This window comes from Urocitellus parryii, chromosome 8 (assembly GCF_045843805.1).
Source record: "Urocitellus parryii isolate mUroPar1 chromosome 8, mUroPar1.hap1, whole genome shotgun sequence".
NCBI classification, from domain to species: Eukaryota; Metazoa; Chordata; class Mammalia; order Rodentia; family Sciuridae; genus Urocitellus; species Urocitellus parryii.
The window spans coordinates 116,701,721-116,718,148 of record NC_135538.1 but is presented as its reverse complement, the minus strand read 5'-3'; the positions used below and the strand labels follow the sequence as shown (position 1 = coordinate 116,718,148).

The following is a 16,428-nucleotide window of genomic DNA, read 5'->3' as shown; positions in this document are numbered from 1 at the left end:
ACCGGTGTCAGGTCCCCAATAAGCACGTAGGGGTTATAGGGAAGCCAAGTGAAATGACCAATAAATATTTTAATCACTGTTTAAAAAATTAAAAGCTTGTACTACGACTTACTCCCTCCTATTTCCACCCATTCCCTATTGAGAACCAAGTTGAGTGAGGATCCCCAGGGGAGGTGTGTTTGTGAGAGAGCATAGAAATAAGGGTCACATCCTGCAGGAAGGGGTAGGTTCTAGGACAACAGTGGGGCTCAAAGGCCTTGTCCCCACAACACAAACACAGACTTCAGGCACAGACTACAACAACCTGACCCTTGACCCTGTGAATTCAAGATGCTCTACACGCCCCTTTCCCTCCCCCACCATGTTGGCCCTCCTATATGGAACTGGGGCTTTGGAATACCCACCAGAGGGGAAAGAAAGGTGACTTAATTCCGGATACCTTGGAAGGAAGGGGCTAAAGAGTGGAATGGGCTGGCGGTGGTGCAATGTGGTTCCCCCTCCACAATATATACAAGTCCAAAGAGATAAAGGAAGACAGTGAGTGTGATGGGAGATCACCAGGGGGCCATGGTGCCCCTGGATCGTGCTCCCTATTCCCTCTTCCCCCGAAGTAACCCCACTTGCTTGCCCCTTCAGTTTGCTCCGCCGCCCCCATTGAAGCCCATCTCCACCTTGTGGACAGTGGGTGGGGACCAGACTCGTCTGCTGGATGGGGGCGTGCCACTTGCCTCGTCACCACTGCCCCCGCCTGCACTGGCAGACTCTCTCTTGGGAAGCAAGGCTGGTCCAGTGGGCGCTGCAGGTCCAAGTGCCGCCCCGCCCCCACCCATGCGGTGCCGGCGCTCACAGTGTCCCCGGTGACGCATGAAACTGTCTCGCCACATGAACTTCTTGGCACAGACACCGCACTCGTAGGGCTTGAGACCTGTGTGTGTCTTCATGTGTTCCGTCAGGTGGTGTTTCATCTTGAACTTTTTGTTGCACACGGGGCAGTCAAAGGGCCGCAGGTTGAGGTGCATGTTCACATGCCGATCCCTCATACTCTTGTGGGAGAAGGCCTTCCCGCAGTGACACAGAAAGATCTTATTACCGTCCCCGCTGCTGGTCCCTCCAGGGGCTCCACCAGTGCCACCTGGCACACCCAGGCCTCCCCCTGATGTGCCCCCCAGGGTGACAGCCCCGTGTTCTGCCTGGTTCCCTGGTGGCTGGCCCGGAGCCTGTGAGGAGGAGGAAGAGGAAGATGATGGGAAGACCAAAATCTGGTTGCCCTGCATGTCTAAGGGAAGGAGGGGTCTTGGGGGATGGGTGGGGGCATAGGAGGAGGGGGTGGGTCCCCCTGAGTCATCAAGCCCTGCCCCAGAACCCCCACTCTCATAAGGGCCAAAGTCATTAGAGGACTCACAGAAGTTGACCTGCTCCTCGCCCTTGTCTGGGGGCTCAGTCAGGGTCCGGACATCACTGATACTGAGAGTAGCCTCAGGCCCTCCCCCAGCTGGAACCCCAGAGCCACCCCCCAGCTCTTCATCTTCATCATCCTCACAGGTCAACACTAGGTCTTCCTCTTCCTCCTCTTCCTCTAGATCTGGGTCCTGGGAAACCAGGGGTGCTGGTGCAGGGCAATTTCCACCCCGTTTCACATATACCCAGTGTTTCTGTGGCATGACACTGGCAGGTGTATAGGTGGGTCGCCGAAGCCCAGCCCCAGGGACCACCGCCCCCCTCCCATCCCCACCATCATCACATAGCTCGTCTGCCTCCAGCAGCAACTTCCCAGAGGTGGCACCCCCACTGCCAACTACAGGGGCTGGGAATACCGGGCCACCTCCTCGTCGCTCCCCACTGCCCACTGCAGAAGTTGCAAATGCCTCTTGGGTGGAAGATGAGAAATCAGTGGACTCCCGGGGACTGAAGTAGTTGCTGCTGCTGGGAGACTGATTCTCACTGGCCCGGCTGGAGGTATGGGAGCGCACAGAGCCTGTGGTGGTAGGGGCCACAGTACTCCCACTCCCTGATGGGGCCCCAGCACCAGGCACAGTGACAGAAGTGGCTGCAGCAGTACTGATGGTTGTGGTGGCTGATGCTCGGCCCTCTCGGAGGAGTTCAGTGCACTTGTCCACAATGTGCCACATCTGGAGCACAGATCCCACAGTGAGGAAGTTGACAATGTCAGCAGCAGCCATGCTCAGGCGGCCAGTGTAAGCAGAGGCCAGGACAGTCTCAAAGGCACCTGGGTCCATGACGCTGGGCAGTGAGATGGAGGTCATGCCCTTGAGTAGGACCTGGTCGTGGAAGTAAGGAGAAGAGGCAGCCAAGACAGCCCGATGAGCCCGAAACTCCCGGCCTTGCACTCGGATGGATACATCACAGAGCTGGCCCTGAAGCCGCTGCTGATTGAGGGACTCCAGAAGGGCACTGGTCACTTCAGGGAAGGACACGTGTACCACTGCAGCGGCTGGCAGGGGCAGTGGGGGTGGAGCCAGCGATAGAGGCAGGGGGAGTGCTGCCCCACTGGGTGATAGACCAGATGGCTCCATGTTGTGGAGGGAGGGGACACCCCCCCAGCCACTGGAACAAAGGAAGGAGGAGGGCGGCCGGGGGGGTCTCTGGGGAAAAAAAAAGAATAACATTTTATAAAGACACAGACTATCACAGTTTAAAAACATGTTCATGCTGGTCTCTAAGCAACTCCTTACAATACTGGGTAAGGTATACCTCTCAACCCCATTTGACAGATGAGTAAACTAAGGCTCAGGAAGATTAAGAGATTATCCAAGGTCACACAACCAATAAATGGCAGCACCAGAAAACGCAGGTGTCCAGACCCCAAATTTAGTAGCCTTTCCTTGAAGGTTAGAGAAATAAGGGACTCTTAGGGAGTAAGGGTAACTTCATCTTGGAATTACATCCTATTTCCCATTTGCCTGAGAGCCTGACTTTCCAAAAATCCACCTTTTTGGTGTTTTGCACCCATTGCTTGAGGCGGGGCAGGTCTGCTCCTCTACTGAAAACCACCCTTGGCTCCATCTCTTGGGGCTCTGGCCCCCTCTCACAGACCACGCCCCTTTCGCCCCGGCGCACCACTAACCCCGCCCCTTTCGAGACCCTCCCCGTGCTCCGCCCCCACAGGATCTTTCGACCCCGCCCCTTGGCTACCCCCGCCCACATCGGACCCCGCCCCCCCTGCTCCGCCCCAAGCACTACCTCGGCCTCTTCTCCCACCCGGAAGGCGCCCCCCAGTCCCGCGCGCCCCCGCTTACCGGGCCACGCGCCCCCGGGCCCCCCCCGCCCCTCACTCGGCGGCCAGAGCTGCAGCCTGGGCCCCTCCCGCCGCCATCTTGCGCCGACTCCCTCCGCCCTCCGCCTCCGCTCCGCCTCCTGCCCCTCCGACTTTAAAGGCACAGGCGGGCACCCGCCCGTGCCGCTGGGCAATACTCCGCCGACTCAGCCACTTCTCCTTTAAAGAACCGTCGCCGCATTACACCTTAAAGGTACCTGGTTCCCTCTTCTGTTGAAGACCCGGGACTTGGTTTAGCCAAATCCTTCATTCCCCTTTAATTCCATAAGCCACTGGTGACGGGTCCTGGTCTTCGCTCCTGGCTCCGCCCCCAAGCTGTGGCCATTAGCGGCTTTGGAGGATCTAATAACCCTCTTCCCTGCTTCTGACAGTCTCGTTGAAGCCCCGCCCCCTTCCTCCGGGCCTGGATTGGCCATGTAACCTTGAGTCGGCCTCCGATTGGCCTTTTCCTTCTTATAGCTTGAAGTGAGAAAGTACAGTGCGTTAAGGAGGCTGAAGCACTTTTTGTTTTTTTAAGTGCCTAGTGGAGTGCACCAGGAAGGCCTGAGCGCTAGGAAGCCTCAAGAGAGGTGTGCGGGCCAGGGTAAAAAGGGCAAATCTTGCACTACTTGGGGTCCTGGGCTAACCTGAGCCAAAGGGCAGCTGATACCAAGCTGTGACAACAGAAGGACAAGGAAAAGACAGGAATACAATAAGAAAAGAACTTTATTAATGTTTCTGTGTAAAACTTAAGCTTTGTTTAAAAGAATCACCACCAAAAAGGAGATTAGCTCAGTCCATCCCTTCCTCGGTCATCTGCTTCCCACCATCCTCCAAATGCTATCCCAAAACATTTTAGAGGCAGGGAGAGGAGGAGGCAGCTAATCAGAGTCTGAGAGTACGATGATCTCCTCTGGATCACACTGTGTGGCCACACTCATCTGCAGGGAAGTGAGAGAAAAGTCTGGAGTACTGGAGGAGAAGTATGAGGGAATGACTTAGGAGATTAAAAAAAACAGAATGGGAAAAAGGGAAGATGTGGCAGGTGTCATATTTACAGAACTGAAGCAATGAAAGAGAATGAACTGTAAGGGGAAAAACAGCCTCCCCTCTTACCTTGTAAGTGCCAGGCCGGGGAGGTTGTAATTGGGGAATTTGGGACAACCGGGCTGGAGAAGGACTACAGAGGGAGCTGGTCACCAGGCCATGACTGGGAGAGTCCACCCTCGTGGAGGAATCGGCAACTGGGACTGTGGAAGCCAAGGGGGAAGGTGGGCTGGACAGGGTATATATTTTCTTCCCATTCTTCTCATGCACTGCCTTTTGATCTTCTACAAAGCTGAGGACAAAACAAATGCATGAAGAGTGTGAGGACCTAAGGCTGGAGGGAGAGTGCACAGGCTCTCCCAGCAGACTCAGTTCTCCAGTATTTCTCTGAAGAAAGCCCCCGGCAATCCCTCCTCAACTTCTCTTCTTCCTCCTGTTGTTTTTACCTGTTTTCTAATGGTCCAGATCCTTTATGCTTCCTCTCCTTCCGAGATTTCTTGCAGGGGGGACTGGAACCTCCCCAAATATGGGGAGAGACACCTCCATTGAAGGACGTGGAGGTGACCATGGCTGCCCCATTCTCCAAGACAGTGGTGAGGGGATCCTCTGTCTGCTTCCTGGATGAGGAAATATCGCTGCCTTCAGGGGAAGGGGTAGTATCCACGGGCAATGCTTCAATCTCTAGCTCAAAGATCTGAGACATAGGGCTCTCTTCCTCCAGGGGCAACTCTTCAAGATGTTCTCCACTGTTTTCTGCATGAATGCTGGAGGGAGCCAGAGGTTCTTCCAACTGTGAAGCTGGTGACAGTGTGAGTTCTTTGTTTTGCTGCTCCCCTGAAGACCTGCTGATCTCTTTGCCAGATTCCAGCTTCTTTTCATGTGGTGGGGACATGGAGCTCTTGTCTCCATCCTTACCTGAGAAAGAAAAAAAGAAGGGAGGAGTAGTATGAGGACTAAGAGGGAAATACTACTGAAAATAAACTAGGAATAAGAGGAAAGAAAAGAGTCTCAACAGGTGGCTGATGCCCAAAAGAGTAGAACTTACAAGAAGGAGGTTTCTCTTACATACCTGCTCTCTCCTCCTTCTCTTCTTCTTCCTCTTCTTCCTCTTCATCATCCCCCTGACCTTCTGGTATCTGTTCTAGATCCTCCTCTTCTTCAGAATCAGTGACCTCCTCTTCCTCTTCCTCCTCCTCCTCATCATCATCAGTTTCCTCATCTTCTTCATCATCTGTCTCAGCCTTGGAGGTAGCAGGGCACTTTGGAGATGCCATTCCACTAGGGCCCTGAGGGAAAAAGCAGTTTTCCTAAGAAATTCCTTGCCCCAGAGGGTTCAGTTCTTGCATTCCTTCTGCACACCCCCTCTTGGTCACCCTGGAATCCCTGGTGGTTACTGTGGGGGAGAGGATAAGGTCTCTCTTAAGGGTGTATCCCTTCCACACCTCACCAGAATCCAAGGCTTTGCGGGGTTCTGCAGAGGGGGAAGAGGTGCCGGGAAGCCGGGCTCTTCTCCTCTGTCTCTCGCCCTCCTCACTTTTGTCTTGCATCATTGCATATTTGGTAATGACCTCATCCAGCCGGCTCAAAGCCAAGCTTCGGTTTTCCCGAAGGCGCCGGGCCAATGCAGGATCCGATAGTGCAGGATCAATGCCTATGTGGGAAGATATAGTGAGAGCACTCAGCCCAAACCCTGGAAGGAATTAGGGACATGCCCCCTCTGCTACTAAAGAATCACTGATGAGCATCCTTCTAACTCCCTACCTGGCCTATAGTCATCTGTGAGGTGACAGCCAAAGTTGTAGATGAGATCAAGGTGGCGTCGCTCCTGTAACCTGACACCCACATCTCGGAAGGCATCTTGAGCCAGGACCTGGAGCTGCTGTCGTGGAAGTCCAAGACTGTGACGAGTAGCTGCCTTCTCTATAGCCCTCAACACATCTCCATAGTCAGGGAAGGTATCAGGCCCTGGCTTGTTGATGAGCCGCTCAATGCGCCTATTAACCTCTGGGTAGCGAGTACCACGGTAAGGGATGCGCTGCTCTATGACACGGCCTGTCAACGAAGAGCAGTCCTTCAGCTCACACAGACGCCCAAAGAGGCGAATCAGTTTACGCTTCAACCGGGCCTCCTGCAGATATGTGGAGTCTGGGTCATCCAACTCTGAAAGATCCAGCTCTTTCTCCTGCAGTCGACGAATCTCTGCAACGTAGAGTGCCAGCAGCTGCTCTAAGCGCTGGATCTGCCTCCGAGAACCACGGGTCCTTGGGGTCTCAGAAGCAGTAGTTTCAGCATTTGCAGGGTCTGAAGCAGAATCTGTAGGAGGGTTATTCCCAGATGGCTCACTAGAAGTGGTGGCAGCAGGGGTAAGGTTCAGCTTCTTCTTGGATGAGTGGGCCTTGAGAACAGTGCAGAGCTCATTGATGTAGACATAGAGCTTAGATGGCCGGTTCCGGGCCCGAGATAAGACCCGAGAAAGGATGTTGCAGAACTCCGCAGAAGCCAAAAACAGAGAGTGGGCACGCTGCTGCCGGTTATAGAGGAATGGGACCACCTCAGGGTGGTCCGATGTCTGTGTCTTACACAGTTCAAGGAACTAGACGATTCAAGGAAAAAAGGGAAGGGGAAAGAAACAAGGGAGAGGGTTGAGAGAAAGAAGGCAAGTTGGGGTTAGTGAGGAAGACAAGACAGGAGAGCCAGTCAGCCATCCCCCTCCCTAGGGCACAAGAATCTTCTCCCCTAAAGCTCACCTCTTCAAACAGCTTCTCATTCTCCAACTTGTAGCATTTCTTGCCGCCCGAACTACTGCTTCCTCCGGCCCCATGGGGCTCAGAGGAGCCAGGGGCTTCTGGCCGGGGTGAGGTCGAATTGGGGAGTGGGTGGGAGGGCCCTGGCTGAGCAGCTGCTTCATCTTCATCATCATCATCCAGCACAATGATGCTATTAGCGGTGGCCATGGGGGATCAAATCCCCAGGAGGGAGGAAGTGTTGGGGATTTCGGAATTCCTGCTGGAAGGGGATGGGGCCTCAGAAAGAACCCCTCCAGCATAGACAGCCCCATCCCTTCAGCTCGCACATATTCCAATCACCTTACGTTTCAGTACCTCCTAGCTCTGCCAAAAGTGTCCTCACTGCCTATCTTCAGCAACTTTACATGAGGGCAAACCTCTTCAAACCTTAAGGCCCCGCCCCCAGCTCCACCCCTCATGTCAATTTCCGGTCTTTCAGTTCCATTTCCCCACTTTTTCATAGTTGGCAATTCTTACTCTCAATTCTAGTACCACCTCCTACACTGCATCCCAAGTTTCCCTGAAACCCGCTTCCACAGGGAACAACCCCTCCTGTCAATGCCATCTCACGTGTTTACCCCTCACCCTCAAACACGCCAAACCCACACTCCATCCCGAATGATCACCCCAACTTCTAGACTGAGTGAAAGAGGTCCCTCCCAACAACCCATTCTCCTTTCCCCTCCATTTATTATCTTCATATTTCACCTTCTAATTGGTTCCTCTCAGGTTCTAAAGAACCTTTAGGTTGGAGATTTTTCAACAAGTCCCCTCCCTCCCACCCCACCCTAATTTTCCCCATTCTCTCAGTGACTAGTAACCGACTGTGAGCACCCAGCCTCCAGGCTCTCCTGATTCCTCTCGGACTCCAACACTGAGTCAGGCCGGGTCGGTGTATGAGCTTCCCGCCAAGTACCCCCTCCCCCAGTTCGGGCCCCGGCCGCCCCACTCCCCTTCAGGAACGGGAAGGTACTATAGCTTGCTCCTCAGACTCAGTACCCAGGTTTCCCCAATACCTCTTCCTCTATATCCCCGCCCCCGCCTTAACTCCCCGCATGGTCAGGCCCCCACCTCAAAAACGGTCTCTCCAGGCGACCCTCGCCGCTGATCTCAGAACCTCGCATGGTTCCCTGCGCCTTTCTTCCCCCTCCCACCGCAGGCCCCACTCCGGACCGGAAGTCGCAGAGTTTCCGCCTACATGCAACCAAGCGCGGCCATATTGTACGGAACTCAGGCTTCCAGTGGCCGGAAGTGGCTGTAGGCCCGCCCACATACTCTAAGATTCTCTTCCCTTTAACCTGTAAGGGGCGGGGCTTGTCCCCGCAAGGCGTCCCAAAGTACCTGGGAACCACCATTTTGCCGTACGGCACTGGCTTCTTGGGGACTGGGGCCTGCAGCCTTGGAGCTCTTTTCATCCGGTGCTTCTACGACTTGACCAATCAGAAACTTCCTGGTCTCGGGCCCAACCGCCCGCGAGTCGCGTGCAGGGAGGATTAAACCACCTTTCCACGGAGGGGAAGAGGGCGGTGCAGGGTGGATAAAGCATTGGGCACTCTAAGGCTGTGCAGCGTTTCCTGAAAAGGCTGGAGTGTCTGAAGTGGGAAATAAAATCTTTTCCTTTCGCTGGGCTGTTGGCACGCCTTCCGGCCCCGCTTTCCCTTCTCGGAGGCACCTGTTTCCACCGCTTAATCGACTGCGCTTGCCCCTTCACTACAAAGGCAGCGCGCTGCTTGCCGCTGTCCAGCAGCTACCTTCCCTGCCGGAAGCTGGGTCTCTGATTGAGAAATCATCATACATACAAATGAGCACAACGCGCTACACAGATGGGTTGTGCTTATTATTGCTATTGCTGATTTGCTGTTCAAGCTCCACTAGAGAACTACAGACCAACCAAGCTGATGGGGCCCGAGTGGCTCTTCTCTGAAGGACAAGAAGGGCCGGCGGTGAAGACCAAGACCCTGCTTTGTCGTGGAGGTCCAGAGCCCGGAGGGCGGGTGATGAAGGGGCTGGGACTTTGAGAAGAACTCGTGCAAATTGCCGCCAGGAGAGCTGGGAGACGGAATGAGGCTCATAAAATACCGCAGGTCTCGTCTCCTCTTCTTGAGAGTCCAGTAAAGAACGAAGAGGGAAGAAATCGGGTGTGATGCCCGCCTCGCCCAATTTAGGGAGGTTGAAGGGGCTCCTGGAGGCAAGGCTGGGTCGAGAGGTGAGAGATGAAGAAACCAGAAAGGTTAATATGGTCCCAGTTACTGAGAGCCCCGCCTGTTCATTCTTCCGCATTCCACAAGTGGTGGGCACCTTGCCAAAATCCAAGACCGCAGACCTTACGTTCCTGTCACTCTCAGGACTCCCAGAACCTCAAAGTCACCCTTCAATTGAAGAATCCCACATCGCTTCTCTACATTGTCTAAACCTACAGCCTTCAAATTGGGGAACAGGAAAACCTTCCAAAAAGTTGAGACTTGAGATATAAAGAATTTAATTTTCAGATTCTCGATTTTCCTGAAACTGGTCTTCCTAAATAGACGCGGACATTAGATTCCCCCTTTCCCCTTCCTTTTCATGATGGACCTTCTTCCTCTTAAAAAGAAAAAAAAAAAAAAGAGAGAGAGGTAGTTCTCAACTATGAAATCCTCTGGGGCAATCTTACCTCTTAAATATAGAAGCATGTAGCCTATTTCTTTCATCAAAGCTCTGTGAACACTACCTCTTCTAATTTATTAAAATTTCGCTTTAATTTAAAAATTTGCATATTTTTTACGCTATTTAATAGTTTTTTTTTTTTTAACCCGGGATTGAACCCAGGGCCGTTTAACCAAGGAGCCACATCTCCAGCCCTTTTATATATTTAGAGACAGGGTCTCATTGAATTGTTTAGGGCCTCACTAAATTGCTGAGGCTGACCTTAAACTCAGGATCCTCCTGCCTCAACCTCATGAGCCTCTAGTATTACAGGGGTAGACCACTGGGCCTTGCGGATTACTATAATGATAACACAAAAATTTTTAACTGGAGTCCTACAATCATAACAAAGAGTTTGCTTCTCAATATATATGTATATACAGAGAGATATGATTGGTCAGTATAAAAACTACAGGGCTAGGGGCTAGGATATGGCTTAGAATCCCCACTTAGCATGTGCAAGGCCATTGGTTCAATCCCCAGCACAAAACAAAAAACTTTCAAGTATAAAAACAGACGGCCTGGGGCTGGGGATGTGGCTCAAGTGGTGGCTTGCTTGCCTGGCATTCACACTGCTCTGGTTTCATCCTCAGCACCACATACAAATAAAGATGTTGTGTCCGCCGAAAACTAAAAAATAAATATTAAAAAAAATTCTCTCTCTCCCCCTCCCTCTCTCCCTCCCTCCCCCCCCCCTTTCTCCCTTAAAAAAAAAAAAAAAAAAAAAAAACAGACGACCTGGCCAAGCCGGCACCGTGGTGCTGAGGCAGGAGTTTTGAGTACAAAACCAGCCTCTCACAAAAGCAAAGTGCTCAGCAACTCGCTGAGACCTTGTCTCTTAAAAAAAAATAAAAAATAGGTCTGGGGATGTGGCTCAGAGTGGTTGGGTACCACCCCCCTCAAAAAAAAAAAAAAAAAAAAAAACAATTGTCAAGAAGTGAAATGGTGGGCTGGGGATGTGGCTCAAGCCGCGCTCGTCTGGCATGCGTGCGGCCCGTGTTCGATCCTCAGCACCACATACCAACAAAGATGTTGTGTCCACCGAGAACTAAAAAATAAATATTAAACATTCTCTCTCACTCTCCTCTCTCACTCTCTTTAAAAAAAAAAAATTCTAAAAAAAAAAGTGAAATGGTAATAAGAGTTCAAGAAGAAAAATTGATGAAAGAAAGGGATGTGTTCTGGGCTGGGAATATAGCTCAGTTGGTTGGGTGCTTGCTTGCATGCACAAGGCCCTGGGTTCAATCCCCAGCACCACAAAAAAAAAAAAAAAAAGGAATGTGTCCCAATTCATAAGTGATTATTTTAAATGGGTGGTGGTAGGTACCAAGATGCTGTGGTATTTTAAACCCCCTGGACTTTCAAAAAAGCAATTTTTCTTATCTTAAAACATGAATATTTTTAACATGCCAGGAACTACAACCTTGAAACAATTTTAATTGATAATGAAAAATTTTGGATGCCTACTTTGAAATATATGAAGGTTCCAGCACAGCAAAGGGAACATCCAACAGAGTGGACAGACAGCCTGCAGAAACAGCAGAAAATATTTGCAAACTATCATCCATCAAGGGATTAATATCCAGGATATACAAAAATCAAAATACAGAATCAGGGCTGGGGTTGTAGCTCAGCAGTAGAGTGCTCACCTAGCATGTGTGAGGCGCTGGGTTTGATCCTCAGCACCATATAAAAATAAACAAAAATAAAGGTATTGTGTCCAACTACAACTAAAAAAAATTAAAGATACAGAATCAACATTGGTGTCCATGAATAATGGATGAATGGGTGAAGAAAATACCAAAATACCATGTATATATCCATATATATGGATATATATATATATATATATCCATAAATATATATATATATATATATATATAGAGAGAGAGAGAGAGAGAGAGAGAGAGAGATCAGCCATAAAAAGGCAACATGAATGAACCTGGAGGACACTATGTTAAGTGAAATAAGTAATGAACAAATATTACATGTTCTCATATGTGGAAGCTTAAAAAGTTGACCTCATAGAAGTAGAGAGTAGAATAGTGGTTGTCAGAGGCTGGGAAGGGTATAGGGGGATAGAGAGTTTAAAAAAAAAAGGATTATTAAGTTCTAGTGTTCTATAGAATAATAAGATGACAATAGTTAATAATTTATTGTATATTTCAAAATAGCTGGAAGACAGGACTTTGAATGTTTCAACACAAATGATAAATATTTGAAGTGATGGATGTGATAATTACTCTGATTTGATCACTGCGCATCATAAATGGGTCAAAATAACAGTGTTCCTTATGAATATGTACAATAATTCTGTGTCAATTTAAAAGTTTTACAAAATATGTAAGGGAGCATATACTTTAAACAAATTGTTACCCAGACTGTAGGTGCAGAAATTTTAGACTGCTGACATAAGCTGTCCAGTATCCCCACCACAGGCCCCAACAGTCCTATTTCCCTCCTGTCTCCCTTCTCACCTCTGTGGCAAGGAAAGAGGAAGTTTATAGGAATGGTGGTCACAATTCCAGCTCCTCCTCTTTCTGAGGTGTCCCTAGGAGCCAGTCCCCCAGTTTTGCGCATGGTAGAATCCACAGCAGCTTATAAGCAGCCTCCAACATCAGCAGTGTCAAGAACAGAATCAGGAAAATAAGGAAGGCTTTGTCCGAAGCACGTTGCAGGGGACTCCTGGGAGGAGAGGGACCTTGAGCAAATGCCAGGAACACATCTCCCTCGTCCACATTGCCTTCCTCCTGTGCCATTTTCACCCATAGTCTGACCAGCAGCTGGCTGGATAAGTGGGCCTGGGATGGAAGCCTTGGCTCAGCACTGCCAAGATTAAGGGACGCGGCAGTGGCAAGTCCTGCACCTGCCGTTCTTGACCCTAATTCTGACACCGGAGAGAAAGGAGAAAAGGGTCTCTGAATCTTGGGAGCAATTATTCAATCATCCAGGGTGAGGTGACAGGCCTACAGTAAATGATTTCTCAACTCTGATCAGCTTTACCATAGTATAATCCAGTGATTTGAAAACGGAGGGACCAACCTAGAGACATAAACTGCAACTGTCCATCATTTTGAGTCTAGGCTCAAGGGTCAGTCTTGGGCCCCCACAGTGAGCAAGATGACCTAGTGTGAGCCGCGGTCAATCAGGCAGCTATAGCCACTTCCGGCTTTCTGGCGGGTAGCCACCGCGTTAGGTGGTCTGGGCCGAGCCACTGGGTAGGGAAGGCGCGGAGGGCTCGGAGGCAGGGGGCGGGGGCGGTGTCCCAGTTCGCGCAGGCGTGGTGCTTTCGGGTTCTGTGGGTGGCTGAGGGTGGGACTCTTTAAAACCAAGAGGACTCCCTAATTCCTGTTACCTGCGATGCCCCGGGAGGATTATAACTGGACTGCCGGAGTCAAGAGAAGTTCTTGAAGTAAGAAAGAGCGTGATTGGTCAGCGGGGCGAGGGCGTGTGTCTGGAACTCGATTATTGGGGAAACTCTAAGGAGGACCGAGAGTTTGCCTGCGGAGCGCTGTGCTCTGAGCGGTAGCTGATGGAGAAAACCTGGAGGGAGTAAGTTGTCACTGGGGCACCAGAGCTTATGCTAGTGGGGTGACTTAGTGGGACCCCTAGTTAGCCTGTGGAGTCTGGTCTCCGGAAAGACCAAGGTTTCAGTCCCATCCACCAACTTCAGGGAAGGGAGGCGGGCTGGAGATTAAGCTCCATTTAAAAACTCTGGAGACAAGATTTGATGAGTTTTCCGGATGGAGAACGATCCATCCCAACTTCACCGGGACAGAAGCTCCCTGTCCCTTTCCCTGCTCCTTTCCAGATCTTGCCCTGTGCACTTTTCATGTGGCTATATCTCTGTATTGAAATAACCTTTGTAATAATCAAGAAACGGCTGTCCTTAGTCCTGTGAGCTCCAGCAAATTAATTTAACCCAAGGAGAGAATTGTGGGAACCGGGTTTGTAACTAGTGGGTCAGAAGTATAGGTGGTACTCCACTCTTTTCCATTGATACTACAGGTAGAGAGCAGTCTTGTGGGACTGAGCCCACACCCTATAGGATCTAACTCCAGGTAGTTAGTGTCAGAATTTAATTAAAGATGCCCAATAGCTGGGCACTATCGCTCACGCCTGTAATCCCAGCAGCTGCTTGGGAGGCTGAGGCTGGAGGATCACAAATTCAAAGCCAGCCTCAGCAATTTAGTGAGGCCCTAAGCAATTTACCGAAACCCTGTCTCAAAATAAAAAATAAAAAAGGACTGGGGATGTGGCTCAATGATTAAGGGCCTCTGGGTTCTATCCCTAGTGCCAAAAACAAAAACAAAAACAAAACCACCCAGTAGATGTCTATTGGAGAATTTCTTGGTGTGCGTGTGGTGGGGGGAGGGACCCCATAAAAATCTGGTACCAGAAGAGAGCGGGAGTAGGGGGAGAAAAAAATTGGTTCTTTGCCCCTCACAGGTACACAATTAGAAAAATATTTAAATGATCACATTTTTTAAAATTATTGCATGTATTTAGGAATTCTGAGGGTAGACCAGATATGGTTGAATGAGTAATAAAACAGAAGCACATTATTTATAAATACACACACACACACATATACACACTACAAATTTGTTTTTCTTATCTTCATTTCAGTGAAGTTACTAATTATGTTGCTATAATCAAGATTTTCACATAATCTGTGTTCAGTTGATGGTAATGAACTAAAAAATTAAAAAGTTAAATCCAACTATGATCAAACGTTGCATAATTTGTAGCCAGGCATAATGGCACACACCTGTAATCCCAGTTACTGGGAAGGCTGAGGCAGAAGGATTGCAAATTCAAGGCCAGCCTCAGCAATGTAGTGGGACTCTGTCTCCAAATAAAAAATAAAAAGGGCTGGGGATGTAGCTCAGTGGTAAAGTACCTGATCAGGCCCTGGGTTTCATTCCCAGTACCACAAAAATAAAAATTAAAGTACAAAATTGCAAATTATAATTAATAGATATTAGAAGTTAAATTGTTTACAGAAATCTGACATTTTATCAAAAGTTTTTAGAAACTACATGTAATTCAAGCTTTGGTCACCCATCTACTGGCTAGTGTAACTTCAAGAGTCATGCTTGTTATATCTAGGTTTATGTATACAGACAGTTCTGACTTATGGTTAGACTTACAGTGTTTTCCTTTACAATGGTACAAAACTGATACACACTCAGTAGAAGCTACACCTTAAAATCTCAATCTTGATCTTTTCCCTAGTTGGTGATATGTGGTATTCTTTGCAATGCTGTACAGTGGCAGAGAGCCTCAGGGCCCAGTCACCCACATAATCACAAGGGTAATACACAAGGATAATAAGTACTCTATAGTGTACTGTGTTGCTAAGCTATGGCATTTGATAAGTTGGGTGTATTTCTTTTCTTTTTTTCTATACTGGGGATTGAACCCAGGGGCTCTTTACCACTGAGTTACATCCCCCAGCCCTATTTATTTTTTATTTTAAGATAGGGTCTTGTTAAGTTGTTGAGGCTGACTTCAAACTTGTGATCTTCCTGTCTCAGTCTCCCAAATAGCTGTTATTACAAGTGTGTGATACTATGCCCAACTGGTTAGATACATTAAATGCATTTTCAATTTACAATATTTTCAACTTCCAATGCATATAGAGAGATGAGACCCCATTGTAAGAAAAGAAGCAACTATGGGGCTGGGGATGTGGCTCAAGCGGTAGCGCGCTCGCCTGGCATGCGTGCGGCCCGGGTTCGATCCTCAGCACCACATACCAACAAAGATGTTGTGTCCGCCGAGAACTAAAAAATAAATATTAAAAAAAATTCTCTCTCTCTCTCTCTCCCCTCTCTCACTCTCTCTTTAAAAAAAAAAAAAAAAAAAAAAAAAAAAAAAAAAAAAAGGTATTGCATTGCCTATTGACTGAGAATGTGGTTTTGGAAAGTTCATTAATTTGTCTTTCTTCTTCCCTATTCAGTTGTATTGCTCAAATTCTGCCTTGAATTTTAAACAAGGGTCTTTCTCTAGAGTCAGCAGCAGAACAACCCATAAATCTTCACAGCATTTGGTCATTTTTTTGTTTCAACAACAGGACAAGAGGTATGGAGACACATTTCCCTAGGTTCTGAGTAGAATCAATTATCAACTTCTGTTTAGATTGCCATTGCATATTGTAAGCAGCCTTCTAAAATGGTTCCAAGCAATCCTCACTTCCTGGCTTTATTCATGCCCTAAGGTAATCCCCTCCCTTTGAGTGTGCACTGTACCTCATGACTTGTTTCCAACAAACAGAATATGCTAAAAATGATGGATATCACTTCTAAGATTAAGGTAAAGTTATAAAAGATATGGCTTTCATCTTGCTGGAACTCCCAGTTTGCTGTTATTGTTTTGACTAGGGATTGAACCCTGGGGCGCACTACCATTGGGCTATATCCCCAGTCCTTTTTATTTTTTATTTTGAGACAGCTGTCTTGCTAAATTTCCAAGGCAGGGCTCAAACTTGCAGTCCTCCTGCCTCAGGCTCCTGGGTCACTGGGATTGCAGACCAGCACCACCACACCCTGTGAACTATCTGTTGGTGCAGTGACTTGTGGTAGTGTTGGGGTATTTTTGCTGATGGTGTCATCGGTGGTACAATTTTTCCAAAAG

General features: G+C 49.0%; 3 protein-coding genes across 5 annotated transcripts; all 3 read right to left on the bottom strand.

The window, feature by feature from the left end:
• Positions 1 to 49: 49 nt before the first annotated feature.
• On the bottom strand, positions 50 to 3,570 carry Zbtb22 (zinc finger and BTB domain containing 22). Of its 2 annotated transcripts, none has more exons than XM_026383555.2 (2): positions 3,493 to 3,570; positions 50 to 2,603 (listed from the first exon to the last, which is right to left on the bottom strand). In XM_026383555.2, exon 2 carries the CDS (start codon positions 2,532 to 2,534, stop codon positions 633 to 635), a length of 1,902 nt encoding a protein of 633 aa, XP_026239340.2. In that variant the 5' UTR covers positions 2,535 to 2,603; positions 3,493 to 3,570; the 3' UTR covers positions 50 to 632. The 2 variants fall into 2 exon arrangements, with proteins under 2 accessions (XP_026239340.2, XP_026239339.2); XM_026383554.2 differs by lacking the exon at positions 3,493 to 3,570 and adding an exon at positions 3,258 to 3,334.
• Positions 3,571 to 3,982: 412 nt separating this feature from the next.
• Daxx (death domain associated protein) lies at positions 3,983 to 8,268 on the bottom strand. 2 transcript variants are annotated; one of them, XM_026383476.2, is made up of 8 exons: positions 8,179 to 8,268; positions 7,069 to 7,324; positions 6,083 to 6,914; positions 5,764 to 5,972; positions 5,391 to 5,607; positions 4,768 to 5,236; positions 4,391 to 4,613; positions 3,983 to 4,215 (listed from the first exon to the last, which is right to left on the bottom strand). In XM_026383476.2, exons 2-8 carry the CDS (start codon positions 7,273 to 7,275, stop codon positions 4,156 to 4,158), a joined length of 2,217 nt encoding a protein of 738 aa, XP_026239261.2. In that variant the 5' UTR covers positions 7,276 to 7,324; positions 8,179 to 8,268; the 3' UTR covers positions 3,983 to 4,155. The 2 variants fall into 2 exon arrangements, with proteins under 2 accessions (XP_026239261.2, XP_026239260.2); XM_026383475.2 differs by having other exon boundaries at positions 7,069 to 7,327; positions 8,179 to 8,266.
• Positions 8,269 to 12,305: 4,037 nt separating this feature from the next.
• Smim40 (small integral membrane protein 40) lies at positions 12,306 to 12,548 on the bottom strand. The gene has a single exon (XM_077801644.1). The coding sequence runs from the start codon at positions 12,546 to 12,548 to the stop codon at positions 12,306 to 12,308; it is 243 nt and encodes an 80-aa protein (XP_077657770.1).
• Positions 12,549 to 16,428: the final 3,880 nt, after the last annotated feature.